The following is a 19,018-nucleotide window of genomic DNA, read 5'->3' on the forward strand; positions in this document are numbered from 1 at the left end:
TTCCGTCAGCTTGAATTATTCACAGAATCCCTCCCAGCCCCTTTGCTTTCATGCCTCGAAGATGGCTGTCACTTTAATTTCAACAGCAAAGTGCGGATCAGGAAGCTCCCTGACTCCGATCGTTGCTCGGCTCGGTGCGCTCGCACGGTCGGTCCAGATCTTGTTCCATTCATCATTCATATCCGCATATTGGGTCTTCATGTCCAAGATATAGACTGTCGAGTCCACGACGTTGTATAGATTCGCTTTTCCGTTCGAAGCGCCTCGGATAATGCTGTCGATCCTGCGTAGGACGGCAGCCGTCTGCTGCTTCACATCGGCTGTGAATGACCCATCCGCGTTTTCTATGACACCCTCATAGGTTCCATCTGGACTAACCGCGGCAATCCCCGAGACGTAGACGGTGTGGTGGGTTGAGGGTTGAACGACGCGCGCGTGCGAATATCTGGTTGGACCGGCTCGCTTCTCGGGATCGAGAAGGAAAGACTGGCCGTTGAGGGACATGATCGGATCGAGGATAGATAAAAGTTTGGTGAAACGATACGGTTGTTTACTTTTTTCCCCTTCTACTCTTATATTCTCGAATTGCTAACATCTCCACGCGGGGAAGGCGGGTTACCCGACGGTAAACACAGGCGGAGGACCCGAAGTAACAGTTTCGGCTGACCTTTGATGATGACGTTTATAGGTCACAGATTGCCGTTGCAACGGATTAGATCTTCTGGGGACTATGTAAAACACCTTTCGTACGTGTTTTGAACTGGACCTATGCCCCGTAGCATGTACATGAGGCTGCCCATGTAGCAGATAAGAATATACCCCGGGGTACGGTCAAACTAAGGTGCCTTTGGCTCTACTTGTTGCCAGTTCGGAATCGGTGATCAATCAGTGTGATTCACGAAGCTCATTCTCGTAAATCAGTAGGTTCACTGCTTCCCCTCACTCGATACCATCCCCGCTGTAATCAATCCCCGGCTTCCCATTGGCGTCGACCGTCGTCCCCGCGGGCTCGACTCGTATTTTAGTAAGGGTAGTGATCTTCGTGCGTGAGATCCAAGATCCCAGAGAGACGTATTAGCGAGTGGAACGTAGAAAGGAGAAGCGAAATTGGCCACATCGCGACCAGAGACGGCTAGATAAAGTGAGAGCGGAGCGCGCCCGATGAGCCTTATCTTCCCCGCTGCTCTCCGAACTGCCTCATACTGATGATGCCAGAACCGGCTGCACGGGCAGAAAGCTCTTGCAAACGATGCCATCGGAGGAAGAAGCGTTGCGACAAGACTTTACCTCAGTGCCATGCGTGTCAGCATGCCAAAGTCGCATGTAGCTTTCTTGACGATGAGTCTCAAGTGGCATCATATCCGATCGCGTATGTTTTGGAAGGGATTTCGACATGAAACGATAGCTGACAATTGACAGTTACGTGCGTGGTCTGGAGCGACGAGTCAAGGAGCTTGAAGAACAACTAGCTGCGTCACTTACGCCTCAGAATTCCCAAAATGACCCTTCATCGTATCCTTGGGACCGGGATGCTGAGATTCGTCTGAGTGACGATCTGCTGAATGCCGATAATGTCATGAACCACTCACCTCTGCGATGTGCGGAGACTTACATGCCGGATTTCGACACTGCGCCGATTTCGCCCAGTAATCCAACTGGAACTGGACAGAGGACAGATAACTTGGCCGAGGAGCTCAGGCTGCTATCATTAGAAGCAGCGGCAGAGCGATACTTGGGCTCCTCATCAGGGCTCTCATTTGCCAAGCTCATTCAGACCGTCCTCGAACGGCTGTCGCCAGACCAGGATGGATTCGTATTTGACGATGACTTCGGTAGGAATGAACAACAGAGTTCCAGCTCCGACACCGATCCCTCGTCGAGCTTCAATCCCATTTTCTTCGAAGCAAATCCTTCTTTGACAAGCCCACTGCCCTTGAACTCGTTGTTTGGAAACCCCGCGGTGGAGGATTATGAAGATCCAACGGGCCTTGCGCTGCTGGAACCCGCCCACATCAACTACGTCCTGGAATTCTATTTTGCACATTCGCATACTCTCTACCCGTTCATTCGAAAACACGAGTTTGAAACAGTGCTGTGGAGAGTATACGCCGACCCGTTGGATCCACTAGCCCAAGCGCCGCTATGGCAATTTCGAATCTGGATGGTTCTTGCGATCGGATCAACCACGTATTGCTCCGTTTCATTGATGGATGAGACGGAGCCTGTGCAGTTTTTCAATAAAGCCATGACTTATTTTGAGCCCGCAATGGGATGTGGCGACTTGGTAGGTCCTACAAAAAGTCAAAGCAGTTTACGGCTAACGCGGAATTTAGGCCGGCTTAGAGGTACTGATGTTGCAGGTTTCCTACTCGTTCTTTAATAAGATTGGTCCCAGTATGTGCCACTCTCCCCACACTCTTATCACTTTATCATTGACTCTTGAAGATACCTGGTTCCTGGTGGGAGTAGCAGCTCGTATGGCAACGGGCATGGGTCTTCACGCATCGGAGACTTATCAGGCTCTCACAGTGGACACGGCTGAACAACAAAAACGCCTTTTCTTTTCTCTTTATATGATGGACCGGTATGTTACTTTTTTCTGGCAACACTTCTTGCGAGTGTCTCGCGGCTGATCTTTTGAAGTGTGGTGTCGTTGGCATTAGGTAGACCATTTGCTATTCAAGATGATGATGTTACTGTCGAGGTTTGTTCTCTATTCAAACACGCCGTCTCTCTTGTATGCTCACAACCGCCTTCCAGCCCTTTGTCGACGCCGATGATGAAAACATCAAACCAGAAGGAATCATCAGATCATCCAGCACCTTGGAGCCGTCTACAACGGCAATACCACTTCACATTCTTGCGCTTCGAAGAATTGCAAGCGATATCGGCAGTAGGGTGCATGCGATGAAATACGCCAAGAGACAAACTCCAGAAGCGTGCGATGAAATTATTCAGGACCTCCACAAACGACTCGTTGAATGGCGCCGAAGTATGCCATTTCCCCTGCCAGATCTACAATCCAAGGTACCACATCTGTGTACCAGCTGGTTTGACTTCAATTATTACACCCATGTAATTATGTTGTATCGCCCCTCCCCGCTGAGCCCCAACTTGGATCTTCCTAAATTGAAGATTCTCGGCGAAGCATCAGGAATGGCAATTCGACAAGCAATAAACCTGCACCGACAAAGTCGATTCGCTTACAACTGGCTTAATCTCGTGGCTGTTTTCAACTCCGCATTGTCTCTTATGTACACCTCTACCGCCCACGGGGACAATCTTTCTCCGATACTAGATAGTACCAGGGCCATTGATGATCTGGGTTTGGTGGTCGAGCTGTTGGAGGCTTTCGGCAAGAAGTTTCCCTCCGCTAAGAAAATCCAAGGTATGATCCAGGTGGTATCAGCCAAGTTGAAAGTGTACAATATCTCTTCTGTCGACTTCTCAGCGCCTGTTTGAACAAGGAGGAACCAGCTGTATCTATCGTTTGTCCTTCCTTCGATTTAACTTGGTGATTAAACTGGCTGGGTCCAGCAATATTGTATCATGCCGGACGTCGGACCGCAGAGGCGGCCGGTCCGACAGGTTTCTCAATCAGTGGTCTTGGCCAATTATTCTTGATGGTTATCCGTATTTGCGACCAAGAGAATGCGATTAACTACCAGCAGCCAAATAACTTCAAACATCTTTCTGGATTGGTGAAAAGTGACCCAATCGGAAAATCAATCGCCGGACATACTTATGTCTATTCCAACCACTTATTTCTAGACAGCTACTAAGTTATTTCCAGATAGCTTTTTAAAATGGCTCCTTAAATGAGCCCGGGTGCCAAAAATAACACGTAAAAACGTTCAGAGAGTAACCTACGTCGTTCCCCCTAGTTGCCGAGTACCAGCGAGCGGTGGATGCGAGTGGCAGAAAAGCGTCGTGGAGTAAACATCTTGAACATCTCGACAAGCACCTTCCTGCACAAAACGACTATCGACCTGATGGGGGACTCAGTTTCGAAGCAGCCGGGTTTTGAGGCGTCCTTCGAGTCCAAGCAGCCGTTTCCCCCTCTGCTTGATGACCTCAACTCGCCCGAGGAGGCACAGGAGAGCTTTGCGGAGGACGAGGTTACCTCCCCCGGCTACGATGAGATCGAGGTCGAGGATGACGCGGACTTCCAGTCACACTACTCGCTAGACCCCCAATCGCTCTCCGCTTCCGAGTCCGACGACTCGGCCGACGATATCGAGAGGCATCATCCCTTTCGGCAGTCATCCAGCTCTCTTCACGGCCCAAATGCATTTGCGCCTCCCTTTTACAATCGCCCGCCAACACCGTTGCCGCCGTCCCCCTCATTGACATCACTACTCCGACCCCCGTTTTCGACAACTACCTCCCGTCCGACCACTCCAGATAGCTCTGATGTGGAAACCCCCAATGACACCGAGGCCGCCGTGGCCAAGTCAGCCCGTCGCGCAACAACCGTCCCGCGCGCCAGCCCCAAGGTCCCGACCTACGAGTATTACGGCTTTGTGCTCTACCTAGCGTCGTCGCTTGCATTTTGTAGGTGCTTGATCGGAATCGCCCCCCCTCGAGCCCTTGGTCTTGCTTTAGTCGCTGCGTGCTGACCGTGAGACAACCTAGTGATTTACCTCCTCTGGTCATACCTCCCATCCCCATTCCTACATCAGCTCGGAATCTACTACTACCCTAACCGCTGGTGGTCCCTGGCTATCCCAGCATGGCTCGTCATGTGCATCGTCTACATCTACGTCGCACTCGCTTCCTACAACACTGGCTACATGACTCTGCCTATGAACAGCATAGAGAATGTTGTGGATGAAGTTGCGAATGTAGCAGTCATCGATGGGAAGGCTCGGAGACGACCAGGCGGAGCCACCAAGATGAAGCCCGGCGCGACCTCATACCAAATCATGGGCCCGCAGAACCGCAAAGTTAACTGGTGGGAAATTTGGAGCGAGGGAACCGATGCCGTTATGGATATCCCGGTCGGCGGTGTGTGCGAGGTCCTGTACGGTCAATAACGTGATGAGGATGAGTGTTTACACGCAAACTCCTTAGCTGCTGAGTCGTAGCTTTTTTTTGGAGACAATCAGAAACATCGGGCTCGTGTTCATGACGCGAATCACAAGTGCCGGTCACGTGGCGATAAGCTTTCCCTTCTTCACTCTCTTTGCTCTTTGCCCTTTGCTCTTTTGCCTCCCATACGAACGAGTCACACTGAGCGATCCGGCAAAATGTCAGCAGAGCGACCTTCAACGCCTCCTCGGCAGAATCTTGCTGAGTCGGGTCAGCTCCCCCGCGGGCCGCTAACCCCCGAACAGCAGCGGAAGATTGTAGGTCACCTTGCTGAGCTACCCTTGAGCTTATCGCTTGCTCACGTTGCTACCTCCAGGAAATGAATCGAATGAAGGCGAAAGCTCTTCGAGAACAACGCGAAGCCGAACTGTCCAAAAGCCCAAGCTCTATTGCGACGCCTCGCGCCACTCCAGGAGTTAAGCGTTCTTTCAACTCGATGACGGGTGCCGAGCATCCGGCTTCTGTGAGAGATGCCCGTACGAATACGGCCTCCGATCGGCCGCTTGATACGATCAAACCGGCGCGCAACTTCACCCGATACGTTGACTATGATTTCAGCAAGATGACCGACACCAAGGGTGGCTTCCTGACGCAAGAGGACGATCCGTTCAACAAGGCACTGCATGTTTCAGATGGTAAGGAGGAACAGAAGCCGGCAAATATGACACAGAAGGAATGGGAGCGCCACCAACTACTCCAGTCTCTCCGGCGGAATCGCGAGGGCCCCTTCGAGCCGGGGTTGAGTGTCTTAGATGATAAAAGCAAGCAAAAGACGTGTCGCGAGTGCGGAAGTCTAGAGATTGATTGGAAGTGGGAGGAGATGCTCCGATGTTGCATCTGCCATTCATGCAAGGAGAAATATCCGGAACGGTACAGCCTTCTCACTAAAACAGAAGCCAAGGAGGATTATCTTTTGACAGATCGTGAGTCCGTTCATGATTGACATTTGACACGTGAGAGTCTCATTGCTGATCTTGCTCGATAGCTGAATTACGGGATGAGGAGCTTCTCCCCCATCTGGAACGGCCAAATCCACATAAATCGACGTGGAATAACATGATGCTGTACCTCCGCTTTCAGGTCGAAGAATATGCCTTTTCGCCGAAGAAATGGGGCTCTGCCGAGGCTCTGGATGCCGAGTTTGAGCGACGCGAGAACGACAAGAAGAAGCGACGAGAAGCCAAGTTCAAGACGAAGCTGCAGGACCTGAAGAAGCGCACGCGCGTTGAGGCGTACCGACGAAATCGGAAAGGAGCGTCGGGTGGAGAGTTCGGGGACGACCTGGGCAATAATCGGAAGCATGTACACCAATGGGGTCGATCCGTGGAGAATCCGGAGACGGGCATCGGCGTCAAGACCTGCGTGGACTGCGGCATGGAGGTGGAGGAGCTGGAATTCTAATTCCAATGTACCATAGTATACGACACGACACCATGAGTATCTGACGAGACCACGAATATCACAAAACTCCAAAGTTGTGATTTTGACTGAATTTTAAATAGCAGCTTGATAACCTTGAATGTCGATCGGTTGTAGATGGAGAAATTCGGCACAGATTTCAAGGTTATCGTGGTGGTGCGCGGCTCAAATCAGATCCCTGTCTTCCCTGCATAGGGTTTTGAACGTTGCAAGTATACAGATGGTATGCCTCCAGCAGAGAGATGCAAGATATACATCGGGAGACTCGGTCAGCACAAAACACCACCCGAGCGCTTCGATAGCTGTAGGACGCACATAGCTACCTCCCGCAACAATACGTTTCCCATCCTCTGCATCCTAAAAACTCTTCGAATGTCAATAATCGATATCTGACTAGCGGTGTAAGAGCCAGGACCACCACCCGGGCATGCAGGTTAACCCTCACTTTCCCAGCACACGGAAGCAACTCGTTCAGAACCCTTTAGATCTCTCGGACCCGAACAAACCTACATTTCATATGCGTATTCCTCCCCCTCTCATACCTTCCACGATATTTTGTTTCTACGTTTTCCTCGCATCCGTGATGCTTAAACAAAAGCGGTGAACATTCTGCCCTTCACCAGCCGTGAGGCCAACCCCGACCACTCTTGACAACAAACAAAATCGCACGCCCTCGAACCTCCCGCAGTCGAGAATTGGCCTCCTTTCCTCTCAGCTCGATCGGGTTTCTCCGTACATTTACCGGATACGGCGTGGAACGCGGTTCCCTTGCCGTTGTCGCCCCCCTGGGCGACTGAAACTCGCTTACTGCGGTGCGGATTCGAACGGGGGTCAGGAGACCAGCTCGAGCTCGTTGCTTTCCAACCGGGAGCTGGTTAGCTTCCGAACGCTCGTGCTGCACAGGCTGACTGCGCTGAGTGCTCATAAAACGACGTGTACATGGCCTGGCAATCTCCATCTGCCATGTCTGGGGTTGGAGGAATGCACGGGGCTATGGGCGATGGCTCCAATGGCGGACATCCACAGGGCACAGAATACACGCTACAGGGTGAGTTTGCTCCCAATTTTTGTCCTCGCCACAGGTGGACTGACGGTCGGCGAATAGGCGTGATGCGGTTTCTCCAGACCGAATGGCACCGACACGAACGCGACCGTAATGCATGGGAGATCGAACGCGCCGAGATGAAATCTCGCATCGGCCGGCTGGAGGGTGAGCTGCGGACGAGCAAGCGTCTTCACGAGTCTCTAGGCAAACACGTTCGATTGATGGAGTCAGCGCTGAAGAAAGAACGGGACAAGGTGAAGAAACTCACCAATAACGAGACAGTGGAGGACCCTGCGGATCCGAAGGATATCGCGCGGGACAGCGTGAACTTTCTGAAAGGTGTGTATACCATTCTCTATGTCAAATCCCTGTGCGCATTCATTGATTTGCCCTCGCAGCCCAACGCTCCCCGTCCAACCGAGATCCGGATGCTGGCCAAGATGACTCCATGAACTCCAACGACTTCCGCCAGGAAGACGAGCGGGATAAATCACGCGTGTACCTTTCCAAGTGCGCCCAGGAAATCGCCTACCATGTTATTCCTACCTCCCACCCTGCCCCGGACCTCAGTGATCCCGATCTATCTAGCCATTTCTATGCCAACCAACAACTATCGCAGCAGAATTTGGAGGAGGCATATCTTCAACAGCAGCAGAAGGCAAACCATATGATCTCGCGCGAAGTGGTCCTTCCGAATCACCAGTCCATGGGCGGCCAATATGCGGAGAACGCCGGCATGGCTCGTGCCCAGAACCAATATAACCATGCTTCTGCTCCTCGCGATGCGGTTGACCGACGCCAGCTCGAACAGCAACAGGCCTCAGCCAATGTTACTGAAAACCAAAAGCAGATCTATGAACAGGGGCTAGGTGACGAGAGGGCAGTGGGTGCGCAGTCGTCATACGACGGCCCGGGACCTCGGGTTGCTGTCAAAGAGGATGTGCAGCCGGAAAAGGAGGAAAGCGCGGAGGATATGGATGGCTGGAATTTTGATGAACCCGTGGTGCAAGAAACTGTGGCCGAGCCCATGCCGCCGCACCGTCCTGACACCGATGCATTCCCAAATGCCAACTTTGTGCGTTCCAAGTCGCCTTCCAGGAGCGGGTCCCTCTCCCACCGACGGAAGAGCTCAGGCTCTCGGCGGAAAAGTGACGGTGCGGTGGACTCGCGGGACTTCGGCGCTGGATTTGGCCAACAGGACTCCAATTTCAAGGTTCGATTTGCCCTCCGTGGACATCTCGATGTTATCCGCTCCGTGATCTTCACGGGTGGCGGTAGCCCATCTGAACCGGAGATTTGTACGTGCAGTGACGATGGTACCATCAAGCGGTGGATCATCCCTGCCACGTACGGTACGTTTGGAGCTCAGGGCCCAAGCTCGAGCAATGATTTGGACATTACCAGCTACTTCACCCATCGCGGCCATGAAGGTGCCGTGACTTCATTGGCGGCTTGTTCGCCGTCGCAGAACATCTCGAACGGTGGCCGAGTCCTGGGTGATGGATGGATCTTCTCCGGGGGACAAGATGCTAGTGTGAGGGTATGGGAACGTGGTCGGATTGACCCCAAAGCCACTCTGGATGGACACACTGACGCTGTGTGGGGGCTCTGCGTGCTTCCCGGGACTGCTGGCTCTGTCTTTGGTGACTCGTGCAGTCACTACGGCGGCGCAGACCGCATCTTGTTGGCCTCTGGTGCAGCAGACGGGCGCATTTTGATCTGGGCCGTTAGTGCACCTCCTCTCGTCTCCTCACCCCAGGCTGGGTCGCGTCGCCAGGGCGGCAGCCGTCGTGCGAACTCAATATCGTCTGGGTCCAACTTCCCATCCTCTCCGCAGCCCAGCGTGGCTACGACCACACCCTTCCATTACACTCTCGTCCACCATATCCAGCGCAGCGATTCTCCATCTCCCACTTGTATTAGTCCATTGTCCCTGGCCGGGGTCAACTTCGTGGTTTCCTACACGGATGCTTCCATTCTCGTCTATGATACACGAACTGGCGAGGAAATCGTTGGCATGGCCAGTCTCGAAACTTACGATGGCACGCCGTCAACCGGCGTGAATTCTGTGGTTGCTACCACCGTGGGCTTTGATGGTTCTGCCCACTTGGATCCCAATCGCACCATGGCCGAGGAAGAGGTCGTCCATGGGGCCACCGGATCAAGTAGCGTGGAGGGTGTCATAATTAGCGGCTATGAGGATCGATACATTCGCTTCTTCGATGCCAACAGTGGTATGTCAAATTTCCCAGTTCCCTTCTTAAGTTATTCGTCCATCTGACACATTTCTCCAGGTCAATGCACATATACCATGCTCGCCCACCCGGCTGCGATTGCCTCCCTGTCACTGTCTCCGGATGGACGTGAACTTGTCTCGGCGGGCCATGACGCGAGCCTACGCTTCTGGAATCTTGAGAAGCGCAGCTGCACTCAGGAACTGACCAGCCATCGGTTAATGCGCGGCGAGGGGGTCTGCGCCGTTGTCTGGAGCCGTGACGGACGCTGGGTCGTCAGCGGTGGCGGAGACGGCGTGGTCAAGGTCTTCTCGAGATGACCGGACGATGAGATGACAGCTCTTGTATGATTTTCTCCTTCTACTGTCGTGTGTATTTCTTCAGTCTTCTCACCGTGATATGATCCCATGAAACCGGATGAGCGATTGGCCGGACCAGTTCTTCTCGAGCATTTGCAACGGTGTCCCATCCAGCTGCCTGGCATATGGTACTCTTCTATGTGGTTTTTTTCTTCTTCTACATGTGTACTTTTGACCCCAACGCTGATAATATGCCGTCTTCGCGATGATTGCCCGGCGTACATTTCTGATTTGTTTCTTGTCTTTGCTTCGATGTATACACGACAGTGCCCTCATCCCATTACCGATTCCCTCGCTTACCCTTTGATCTCTGTTCGGCTGGGTTTATTCCAGACCCCTCTGGCGTTTCGTATCTTCTGATGTGTCGGAAGTCCGGTGAACAAGGCTTTATCTGGCATTCATTTCTGGATCCACAGGGTCTGTCTTGGCCATCCTCATGCGGACCCTGTTGGGTGTGTATAATATTTGAATCCATACCCTTGGTGCTCTCTAAACTTTCTGGGGCGTAGATGTCGATTCGATTGATCCTGGGTATTATTTTGTATGAACTTGAAAACAAACTACGCTATGACCGACTCGAGCTCCAAGCATCCTTGAACAGCGCCTGTAACCGTTTCGCCTCGTCCTCGTCCTTCAACCGCTGCTCCAGATAGCCCTGGAGATCATTCCAGAAAGCGTCGGTCTGCAACACCTCCTCGCCACTTGGCCCAACCGCAGCCTTGGGCGGAGACACATGATGGTCTGTGACTTCTGGTCGAGATGGTGCCTCCATTGCCTGAGCGCCTCCGATAATCATCACGCCAAACTCAACGGCTTTCCCTCCTGCCAACATCTCGGGTTCGTCGGCCAGGATCTCCGCCACGGTCTTTCCTGTTCCCATGACAGGCTTCCGGTGGTACAGAATCTTGATCTTGTCCAGTGGCACTTGGTTGCCTTGCGTGTCGCTGACACGGGCACGCACAGCATCTCGCAAATCCTGCACGGTCGTCGTAGAAATAGGAGCGCTGGAAATGGAGAATTCAAGGGCCGGATTCCGCGCGGACTTGACATTGATGTTGATCGACTTCGAAGAGCCCGGGGCCTGTGTATGCTTCACCTTCTTCGGCATCTCGGGGTGCGGGGCTTGAAGGCGGGGGAGAGTGTACTGTTGATTAGGGCCATGGAAGTCAGTCATAAGCTGCAAACGATTTCAATCCTGAATTAGAGCGCGGCGTTAAGGGAAAAGACTCACCGGGACACGCAAACCAATCCGCTCCGGGTCGAAGACATGGTCAGCCCGCAGCTTAATAGGACGAGAGTCCAGCGTAGAGAGAAAGGTCTTGGTAAAGGAAAGCTCGGACATTGTGGACGCAGGTTTTGTGAGAAACTATGAGGAAAATGAATCTCGCGTTGTAGCCGTGGATGTTTGACTTGCTTTCCCCCGCGCGGCCAATGGTGGCCCCATAATTGAGGCAGCAAGTAGAACTCACCGCCTTCTGATTACTGCCGCAAGTCACCGCTGCCGAGAAAAAAAAAAGCCCCAAAAAAGTCGGAAACCTGCAAACCGTACACCCAGACACAACATTCACCATGGGTAAAGGACGTCGCATGAAGAAACAGGGCCCACCGGGCCCGCTGGATGAGTCGAAGATTTCCATACTGAAGAAGCGCAAGGCTGCTGAGGCAGATTCAGCCCCCAAGGTTGCCGCAGCGAAGAAGCGCCGCAGAGCCGATGTCGAGGAAGAAGTCGTTGCCAAGAAGATCACCCCCAAGAAGAACAAGGTCAATGGCGTGGCTGCGAGCAAAGTCGACAAGAAGGAAGTCACTGGAAAGAAGAAGCCTGTGCCAATGGGCTCGGACGAAGAGGATTTAGACATGGAAGACGACGAGTTTGATGATCTGGACGGTGTCAGCGAAGGTTCCATGGACAGTGATGATCAGGTCGAGAGACTATCAGACTGGGGGTATGACGACGATGAACCCGAGAATGATTCGGTCGTCGACTCTGATGAGGATGACCACCCCCGCGGAACCATGTTTTCGGACGACGAGGATCTTTCTGATGCCGAGGAGAAATTGACCGCTGCCAACATCGAGGGACTCTCGAGGAAGCTCGATGCAGCGAAGCAGGCCGAAGAGGAGGAGGCAGAGCAGGAATTGCAGGAGGCGGCTTTGCAGACCAACATTGCCGGCGACGGTCCCGACGTCTTTGCCGACCAGGCCCAGCAGGGACTGGCGCCGGATCTGCAGCTCCTGCGTCAGCGCATCACGGATACTATTCGCATCCTCGGAGACCTGAAGACCCTGGGACAGGCCGGCAAGTCGCGCGCTGAATACGTCGATCTCCTGCTCAGCGACATCTGCACCTACTACGGCTACACCCGATTCCTGGCCGAGAAGCTGTTCAACCTGTTTACCCCGATGGAGGCGTTTGCGTTTTTCGAAGCCAACGAGACACCCCGTCCCGTTGTCATCCGTACCAACACCCTGCGAACGAACCGCCGCTCCCTCGCTCAAGCTCTGATCAACCGTGGCGTCGTGCTCGAGCCTGTCGGCAAGTGGTCTAAGGTTGGTCTGCAAGTTTTCGAGTCTCCGGTCCCTCTGGGTGCCACTCCCGAATACCTCGCGGGTCAATACATTCTCCAAGCTGCGTCTTCGTTCCTTCCTGTCATGGCGCTGGCCCCTCAGCCAAATGAGCGCTGTCTCGATATGGCCGCCGCTCCCGGCGGTAAGACTACCTACATGTCTGCCTTGATGCGTAACACCGGCACTGTGATCGCCAACGATGCCAGCAAGCCCCGTGCTAAGGGTCTGATTGGTAACATCCACCGTCTGGGCTGCAAGAACACCATCGTCACAAACCTGGATGCCCGTACGGCCTTCCCCAAGGCCATGGGCGGCTTTGACCGTGTGTTGTTGGACGCTCCTTGCACCGGTACCGGCGTTATTTCCAAGGATCCCGGCGTGAAGACGTCGAAGGATGAGCGTGACTTCTTGGCCATCCCCCACATGCAACGACAGCTGCTCCTGGCTGCCATCGACTCAGTTGACCATTCTTCTAAGACGGGTGGCTATGTGGTCTACTCCACATGCAGTGTTACCGTGGAAGAGAACGAGTCAGTCGTGCAGTACGTCCTGCGGAAGCGGCCCAACGTCAAGATCGTTGACACGGGCCTGGGCGACTTTGGCAGCCCCGGATTCATCAGCTACATGGGCAAGAAGTTCGACGCCAAGATGGCTCTTACCCGTCGCTATTTCCCACACCGCGAGAACGTCGACGGCTTCTACGTTTGCAAACTGAAGAAGACCGGTCCTAGCCCTGCGGCCAAGCCAGCCGATGACGCCACCTCTGCCCGAGACCGTCGTCCCGCTCGTGCTAGCTCTCAGGCTGCTTCTACCGACGATGAGATCGATAAGACCCCTATCGTCGATGAAGACGGAGTCACGGTGGATTTCGAGGGTGGTGCTTTCGGTCCTTTCGAGGAAACCGAGGATGCGGACAGAATCGCTCGGGCTGAGCGCAACCGTCTGCGTCGCAAGGGTCTCAATCCGAAGGGTGTCTTGAACAAGCCCAAAAAGACCAAGGGCGAGGCATCATCAAAGCCCGTCGAGCCCATCCAGGACCAGGAGATCAAGGCAAATGCCACAAAGAAGTCCTCCAACCAGGGCAAGGGGGAGAAGAAGACGGTGACCAAGAGCGACCGGAAGGAAAAGAAAGTTAAGAAGGCGGCCAAATGATCTCCTGGCATTCGAGCGTCTCATGTGTATGTATAGCTCTGCAAGTCGAAAAGCATCTTCTTTTAGTTGGTTGGATGGCGCATATGGACATATACCTTGTTAGATTCTTTCAATGTCAAAAAAACGTTTCATTCAGCGTCAATTGCGATGTTACGCGTGTATGTCTATGAACGATGTCTATGTCCACCCAGGGTGGCATGCAGCTATATCCAAAAATGAAAGTAGAAAAGAGTCAATACATCACTCCCCGACTCCCGAAAATACCAATCGCTAATATATCCATAAGAAACCTCATGCCAGAGCCCCTTTCCCCACGGCCTTGTGCACATGAAAACCCAACAAAATCAAAACCAGAATGCCCAAAAAACTCCAGAGTGCTTCGAACATATGCTAAGTCCTGTAAATCTTGATAACACTCTTAATGGTCTTGCGACAGATTGGGCACAAATCCACTTGCTTGGCGCAGGTCACGCATGAGCAGACGTGGCCACAGTCGCAGAAGACCGCGTTTTGCTCCTCGGAGTAGCAGATCTGGCAGAGATCCGTCTCCTCATCAGCCACCTCCCAGTAGCTGATGCCCTTGCCGTGTCGCTTGCCATCCTTGTAGCCGCCGACATACTTGTTGCCCGTCTGCTTCTCGATGTAAGTGCCTTGTCCATGGCGCACATCCTCGACCCAATCGCCGTCATAGGTGTCACCTGTCGGATATTCCATCTTGCCTGAACCATGGCGCCGTCCAAAGACAAATTCGCCCTCGTAGACGGTTCCTGTGCCCGAGAAATGTTTACCATGGCCGTGGTAATAGCCCTTCAGGAAGTCTCCACTGTAGAAGTCACTGGTGAAAGTGGCCTCGACGGTTTTGGTACCGGTGAAACCTTGAATTGGGTGGTGGCGCGATTCAGCCCACAGGTAATGGACCAGGCGATCGGGGCTCGAAAACCGGCCGGAGATGCCGAGCTGGGAGCGCTTCTCTTTGCTCAGCTTTTCCCCAACGATGATACAAGAGCCATGGGGAACGACGACATCTAGGAAGTTCTCGGCCGGGGACACGGTCGTCACGGTGGTGCCATCCACTCGTTTCCACATTAGGAAGTCTTGGCGGATGGGCCACTGAAGATGCTTCCGAATGGACGCCTTGACGTTCGCCTCGAGCTTGGAGAAAAATGAGCCCACTGTACGGAGGACTTGATTGTCCGCGTCGAACACCTGGATGAAATAATACACATGCCCGACTGGCAGGGTGACTTCGGGCTCGGCAGTGGTTTCAGTTACAGGCTCTGCTGGGCGGTTCTCGACGGGTGTAGATGTGGCAGCTGCACCAGAGGAGCTTGTCTCAGGAGTAACAGAAGTGGTGCTGTTCGTAAACTGCCGGTCATGGGCCGCAGCCACAGCAAGAACGGCATCATGTTCAGCTCTTTCTTCCGCGAGGGCATCATTTTCGGGAGACAAGGTCGCCAGCATGGGTGAAGAAGGCTCGTTGCTGGTAACGTTCGGCTCATCGGCTGTCGTTGCAGCGGTCTCATGAACACCACTCGATGAGCTGGCAACGGCGTCTCCATCGGCCACAGATGATTGTGGTTCAGGGGTGCTCGAGCTAGCCCGCTCCACGATGGATTCTTCGGCCTTATCTTCAGTCGCAGCCAATGAAGGCGGATCCGGAATGGCGAAGAATTTGGCGTCCTCTGTGAATTGACACGTTAGTTGAAAGCTTTCGAGCAAAGTCGGTTGTCGCAAACCTTCTGAGATCGTCTCCATCCAGAACCGCAGAGGGCCGCCAGAGACATCCAATGGGACGTTCATGTCCGAGATGAGATCAAACGCAAGAGTGGGTCCGCATTGGGCACGGGTGTGTCCAATATGCCAGAGGCGTACGCGCTCGGGTCCAACGACTTCCTCGCCCGCCGACTTCCACATGGAAATCTTCTTGCGAAGCTCAGCAATGCGAGACGAACGAGGCAGGGTCATATACATGACACCGTTGGCTGCCTTGGAGAGGGACATGAGATCGTAGGTGTCAAACAGGCTGTTCAGTTGATCGTACCCAGTCGTGGAGTATACTTCAACCTGAAGGTCATCCTTTACCGGCACCGCATGGGATTCTGGGGCAGGTTGGTAGACGCCGGTCTCATAATACTGCTTCAAAGGTTCCGAGACTTCCCACGGTCCTTGGGGACCGGGCAGAAGCTCCGACACCATGTCTTTACGGACATACATGGCCACCACCGGGACATCATGACCCTTCTTGTGATCCACAGTCTGCGAAGTATCGAGACCAAGGTGAGGGCCCAGTGCAGTCTTCTGGGTCAAGCATTCCACTCGGTTGTCACTGCCATCGTCGAATGCCAGCCACTTGGTTCCTGGACCCGCCGGACGAAGAATGCTGAAAAACTTGCCAGAGGTGCGACGGCCACGGTGAACGACATAGCCATAAAGAACATATTTGCCGTCCTGTCCGTTGACCACGAACGGCGTCAGATCCAATTCCTCGTCCAGATCCACTTTGTTGAACTGCAACTGCCAGCGCATCGCCTTGTCCAAGGTATGGCGTCCAAGTTCAACATGGAGAATGGGTGGAAGAGTCCAAGTGCCGGGCTTGTTCCCCAAGTATCCCGTCACAGCCTCGCCAGTAGACTTGACCTCATCGGCTCGAACACAGATGCGAGAATTGAAGTCTGTGGGAAGTGTGTTGGCGGAGCCGGAGCCTGGAGATGGGCTGTCAAAAAGCTTGGCAAGTTCCTTGCTGGCACCGGTGCCGGCGAGTTCAATCTCCAGTGTCCGACGAAGGCGTTCCCAGAACTCCGAGACATCACTCGAAAACTCGCGCAGGTTGCGCAAGGTAGATGTAATACCATCGGTGTCAACGTACTGGAGAGAATGGTCACGACGGCGCAACTGCCACAGGAGCTTTTGGAGAGCATCACACAGGGGCTTGGGCTTGACATCACAATTGGAAAGGTGTTCAAGGACGTCGATTTTTTGGATGATCTTGCAGAAGGGGGCAATGTGGAGCCACGAAGCCAAGCCAGCAACCTCTGCGCTATGGTTGATCACCGAATCGCCCAGGGGACGATATCCAGTCAAGGCCAGGCTATCCCAGGTAGGTTCGGCGTCGCTTGGGTGCCACCACAGAGACCGGGTCGGGTCATCAATCACGCGGATATAGGCATCGAAGGCAAGGGTGTCATTGTTCAGCAGCGCACGGTGTTGGCCACGACGACGCTGGTGAATCTGATCCCATGGACCGTGGAAATAAGTCCACCCCCAGTCCAAGTTGTGAGGATTGAACTGGTGACACGAAGACTGCATCCATCCCGTCCGAGGCTCTTCGGGATTGTACACGATGACACCGATCTGTGCCGCCACTCGCCACGGGCTGGCAGAGGCATCCTGTGCGGTTTGAGGAGGCGAAGCTGCAGCGGGATATTGAGACTTGAAACGTTCTTGCCAGGCGGCAGCATCGCTTGTTGCTGGGGTCTGCATGCTGACATCGGGAATACTGGTTTTCAGGCTGGCATCCGAGGTGCCTCGGCGAACCGTAAACTCGGTCTCTGGAAGGGTATCGTCCGGGGCGGGCAAAGTCGGAGAGCATTCGATGTAGATACTCAGAGAGCCGACGTTGTTGCCGCGAGGATAAAACTTGATTCGCCACCAGTAACCGCCAATGTAGGCGGCCGGAGATCGCATAACCTTGGCGCGGTTGGGAGCCTCTGGCGTACCGCGAACGCCCTTGATAGTCCAGGTCACGCGGGCCTTCTCACCAGGCGCATACTCAGGGTCGTCCAGGTCCCGAAAGAAATTGTTTTCCCAGTACGAATCTGCCACGGCGTCAGTAACCGGCCGGCGCCTCTCGAAACACCCGTCAAGTTCAACAAACACTCACGATCACAGGCACTATAGTCGGCATCGGCCCCATCGATATCCTTCAGCTCCGCCTCGTCCGGGGTGGTTGTGTCCTCTTCAAACTCGGCCCAGTACGCATGTTCGATCTCCTCCCCAGGCTCGACCGTCAGGGGTGGCGTAGGAGCCCGAGGTTGTGTGGGGAAAACGGGATCGGACGATTCAGAGGCATCAGCTAAAGATTGAATCGGTGTGGAATTGGTGTCTGGGAGGTTCGACGGCGAATTGGGTGACCCCAGGTCGTGGGCCTCCATCTCGGGGACCGACAGGCGGTTATTCACCGCGTCCCGAGAGGGATCCATAGCCGAATTATCGAGTGAAAGACGAACAGAACGAGGCAAATTGAAGGTCACAGTTGAGCGCAGATCAGACCAAACTAGAAAGTTCGGGCCAAGACCGCGATCCACTGGAGAGATAAGGATGAAGAGCCTTTTCTGATAAGGGGCAAAAGAGAGTATATAGCGAGAGATTGGGAGCAGTGGAGGAGGGAATTGAAAGAGGGGATAAAAGAGCGAAGAGGGGAGGAAAGAGGGAACAGAGGGTGGTGAAGGAAAGAAAAAAGTGTCAAGGGGACCGAACAGAAAAAGAAAGAGACAGAGACAGAGACAGAGAAAGATAAGAAGGCCGAAGTCCGGGGGCAGAAGTGGAGCCGATTCGTGGATGGTCTCGGTCCGACTTTGCCTGTCGATTCCGGGCTCCAGTGCTAAGCAAGTTCTATCGACCTCTTGGACACTTGACCATCTTCGTCCCCTCCTCATCACCCCCGGGTATTCATTCTATCGTGCTCTACGGAGTACAGAACTGGCGGTGTCGTCTCCTCCTGATCGGCAATAGTGCAGTGGATCCGGACTCCACTCAGGGGAGCCAACGGATCCTAACCTTAAATTCGGCTGATTATTTAACACATTCTTGAAGGAAAACCCTTTCCTTGCCACTTCCCATTTGCCACCTAGGTCTTCCGCGGTGGGGATTGGCCACGACGTACCCGACTGCCCGGCTATCCCTGGAATCGGTGTCCCTGGCAAAAGGCAATAAGGGGAGAAAAAAAAAAGGGGCCGGGTTGGACGCACTCCTGGCCTCAGTGATACCCAGGCATATCTGAGGAAGCATGTTCGGGAGATATACTTCGGGCATCGGTGCCCGCCCCTCTTCCCCCCGGCGTGTGGATATCGTATCTCTAACGCCCACCAAGCCCGGGGGAAGCCGGTGGACTGTCAATCGTGAGTGTCGTGATTGGTTGCCAATTGTCGTGTCTC

The 19,018-nt window shown here is 53.8% G+C and overlaps 8 protein-coding genes across 8 annotated transcripts; 5 read left to right on the forward strand and 3 right to left on the reverse strand.

Annotated features, from left to right (window-relative positions):
• Positions 1-48: 48 nt before the first annotated feature.
• N7498_010988 (RidA family protein) lies at positions 49-504 on the reverse strand (the record flags this gene model as incomplete). The annotated part of the gene is made up of 1 exon (XM_058458044.1): positions 49-504. The coding sequence occupies one exon, from the start codon at positions 502-504 to the stop codon at positions 49-51; it is 456 nt and encodes a 151-aa protein (XP_058304943.1).
• A 713-nt stretch (positions 505-1,217) lies between these two features.
• Positions 1,218-3,462, forward strand: N7498_010989 (Zn(II)2Cys6 transcription factor; the record flags this gene model as incomplete). The annotated part of the gene is made up of 5 exons (XM_058458045.1): positions 1,218-1,369; positions 1,420-2,284; positions 2,334-2,584; positions 2,644-2,704; positions 2,761-3,462. Coding segments are annotated over 5 exons (2,031 nt in total), but the record flags the coding sequence as incomplete, so codon positions are not given.
• A 530-nt stretch (positions 3,463-3,992) lies between these two features.
• On the forward strand, positions 3,993-5,036 carry N7498_010990 (uncharacterized protein; the record flags this gene model as incomplete). Its single annotated transcript, XM_058458046.1, has 2 exons — positions 3,993-4,554; positions 4,636-5,036. The coding sequence occupies 2 exons, from the start codon at positions 3,993-3,995 to the stop codon at positions 5,034-5,036; spliced, it is 963 nt and encodes a 320-aa protein (XP_058304945.1).
• Positions 5,037-5,249: 213 nt separating this feature from the next.
• On the forward strand, positions 5,250-6,492 carry rad14 (DNA repair protein RAD14; the record flags this gene model as incomplete). Its single annotated transcript, XM_058458047.1, has 3 exons — positions 5,250-5,348; positions 5,408-6,014; positions 6,077-6,492. The coding sequence occupies 3 exons, from the start codon at positions 5,250-5,252 to the stop codon at positions 6,490-6,492; spliced, it is 1,122 nt and encodes a 373-aa protein (XP_058304946.1).
• An 899-nt stretch (positions 6,493-7,391) lies between these two features.
• Positions 7,392-10,465, forward strand: N7498_010992 (cell differentiation and development protein Fsr1). The gene is made up of 4 exons (XM_058458048.1): positions 7,392-7,558; positions 7,616-7,894; positions 7,954-9,789; positions 9,850-10,465. The coding sequence occupies exons 1-4, from the start codon at positions 7,450-7,452 to the stop codon at positions 10,107-10,109; spliced, it is 2,484 nt and encodes an 827-aa protein (XP_058304947.1). The 5' UTR covers positions 7,392-7,449; the 3' UTR covers positions 10,110-10,465.
• Positions 10,466-10,713: 248 nt separating this feature from the next.
• Positions 10,714-11,490, reverse strand: N7498_010993 (uncharacterized protein; the record flags this gene model as incomplete). The annotated part of the gene is made up of 2 exons (XM_058458049.1): positions 10,714-11,292; positions 11,380-11,490. The coding sequence occupies 2 exons, from the start codon at positions 11,488-11,490 to the stop codon at positions 10,714-10,716; spliced, it is 690 nt and encodes a 229-aa protein (XP_058304948.1).
• A 227-nt stretch (positions 11,491-11,717) lies between these two features.
• Positions 11,718-13,865, forward strand: N7498_010994 (rRNA (cytosine-C5-)-methyltransferase NOP2; the record flags this gene model as incomplete). Its single annotated transcript, XM_058458050.1, has 1 exon — positions 11,718-13,865. One exon carries the CDS (start codon positions 11,718-11,720, stop codon positions 13,863-13,865), a length of 2,148 nt encoding a protein of 715 aa, XP_058304949.1.
• Positions 13,866-14,255: 390 nt separating this feature from the next.
• Positions 14,256-18,064, reverse strand: N7498_010995 (putative MATH and UCH domain protein; the record flags this gene model as incomplete). Its single annotated transcript, XM_058458051.1, has 3 exons — positions 14,256-15,547; positions 15,602-17,680; positions 17,746-18,064. 3 exons carry the CDS (start codon positions 18,062-18,064, stop codon positions 14,256-14,258), a joined length of 3,690 nt encoding a protein of 1,229 aa, XP_058304950.1.
• Positions 18,065-19,018: the final 954 nt, after the last annotated feature.

This window comes from Penicillium cinerascens (genome assembly GCF_028974065.1).
Source record: "Penicillium cinerascens strain IBT 15544 chromosome Unknown scaffold_4_segment0_segment1, whole genome shotgun sequence".
In the NCBI taxonomy this organism is placed as follows: Eukaryota; Fungi; Ascomycota; class Eurotiomycetes; order Eurotiales; family Aspergillaceae; genus Penicillium; species Penicillium cinerascens.

Coding starts and splice junctions, on each gene's coding strand:
- N7498_010992 (XM_058458048.1), top strand. CDS start 7,450: ATGGCCTGGCAATCTCCATCTGCCATGTCTGGGGTTGGAGGAATGCAC. Junction 7,559..7,615: donor CACAGAATACACGCTACAGG/GTGAGTTTGCTC, acceptor GTCGGCGAATAG/GCGTGATGCGGTTTCTCCAG. Junction 7,895..7,953: donor CAGCGTGAACTTTCTGAAAG/GTGTGTATACCA, acceptor TTGCCCTCGCAG/CCCAACGCTCCCCGTCCAAC.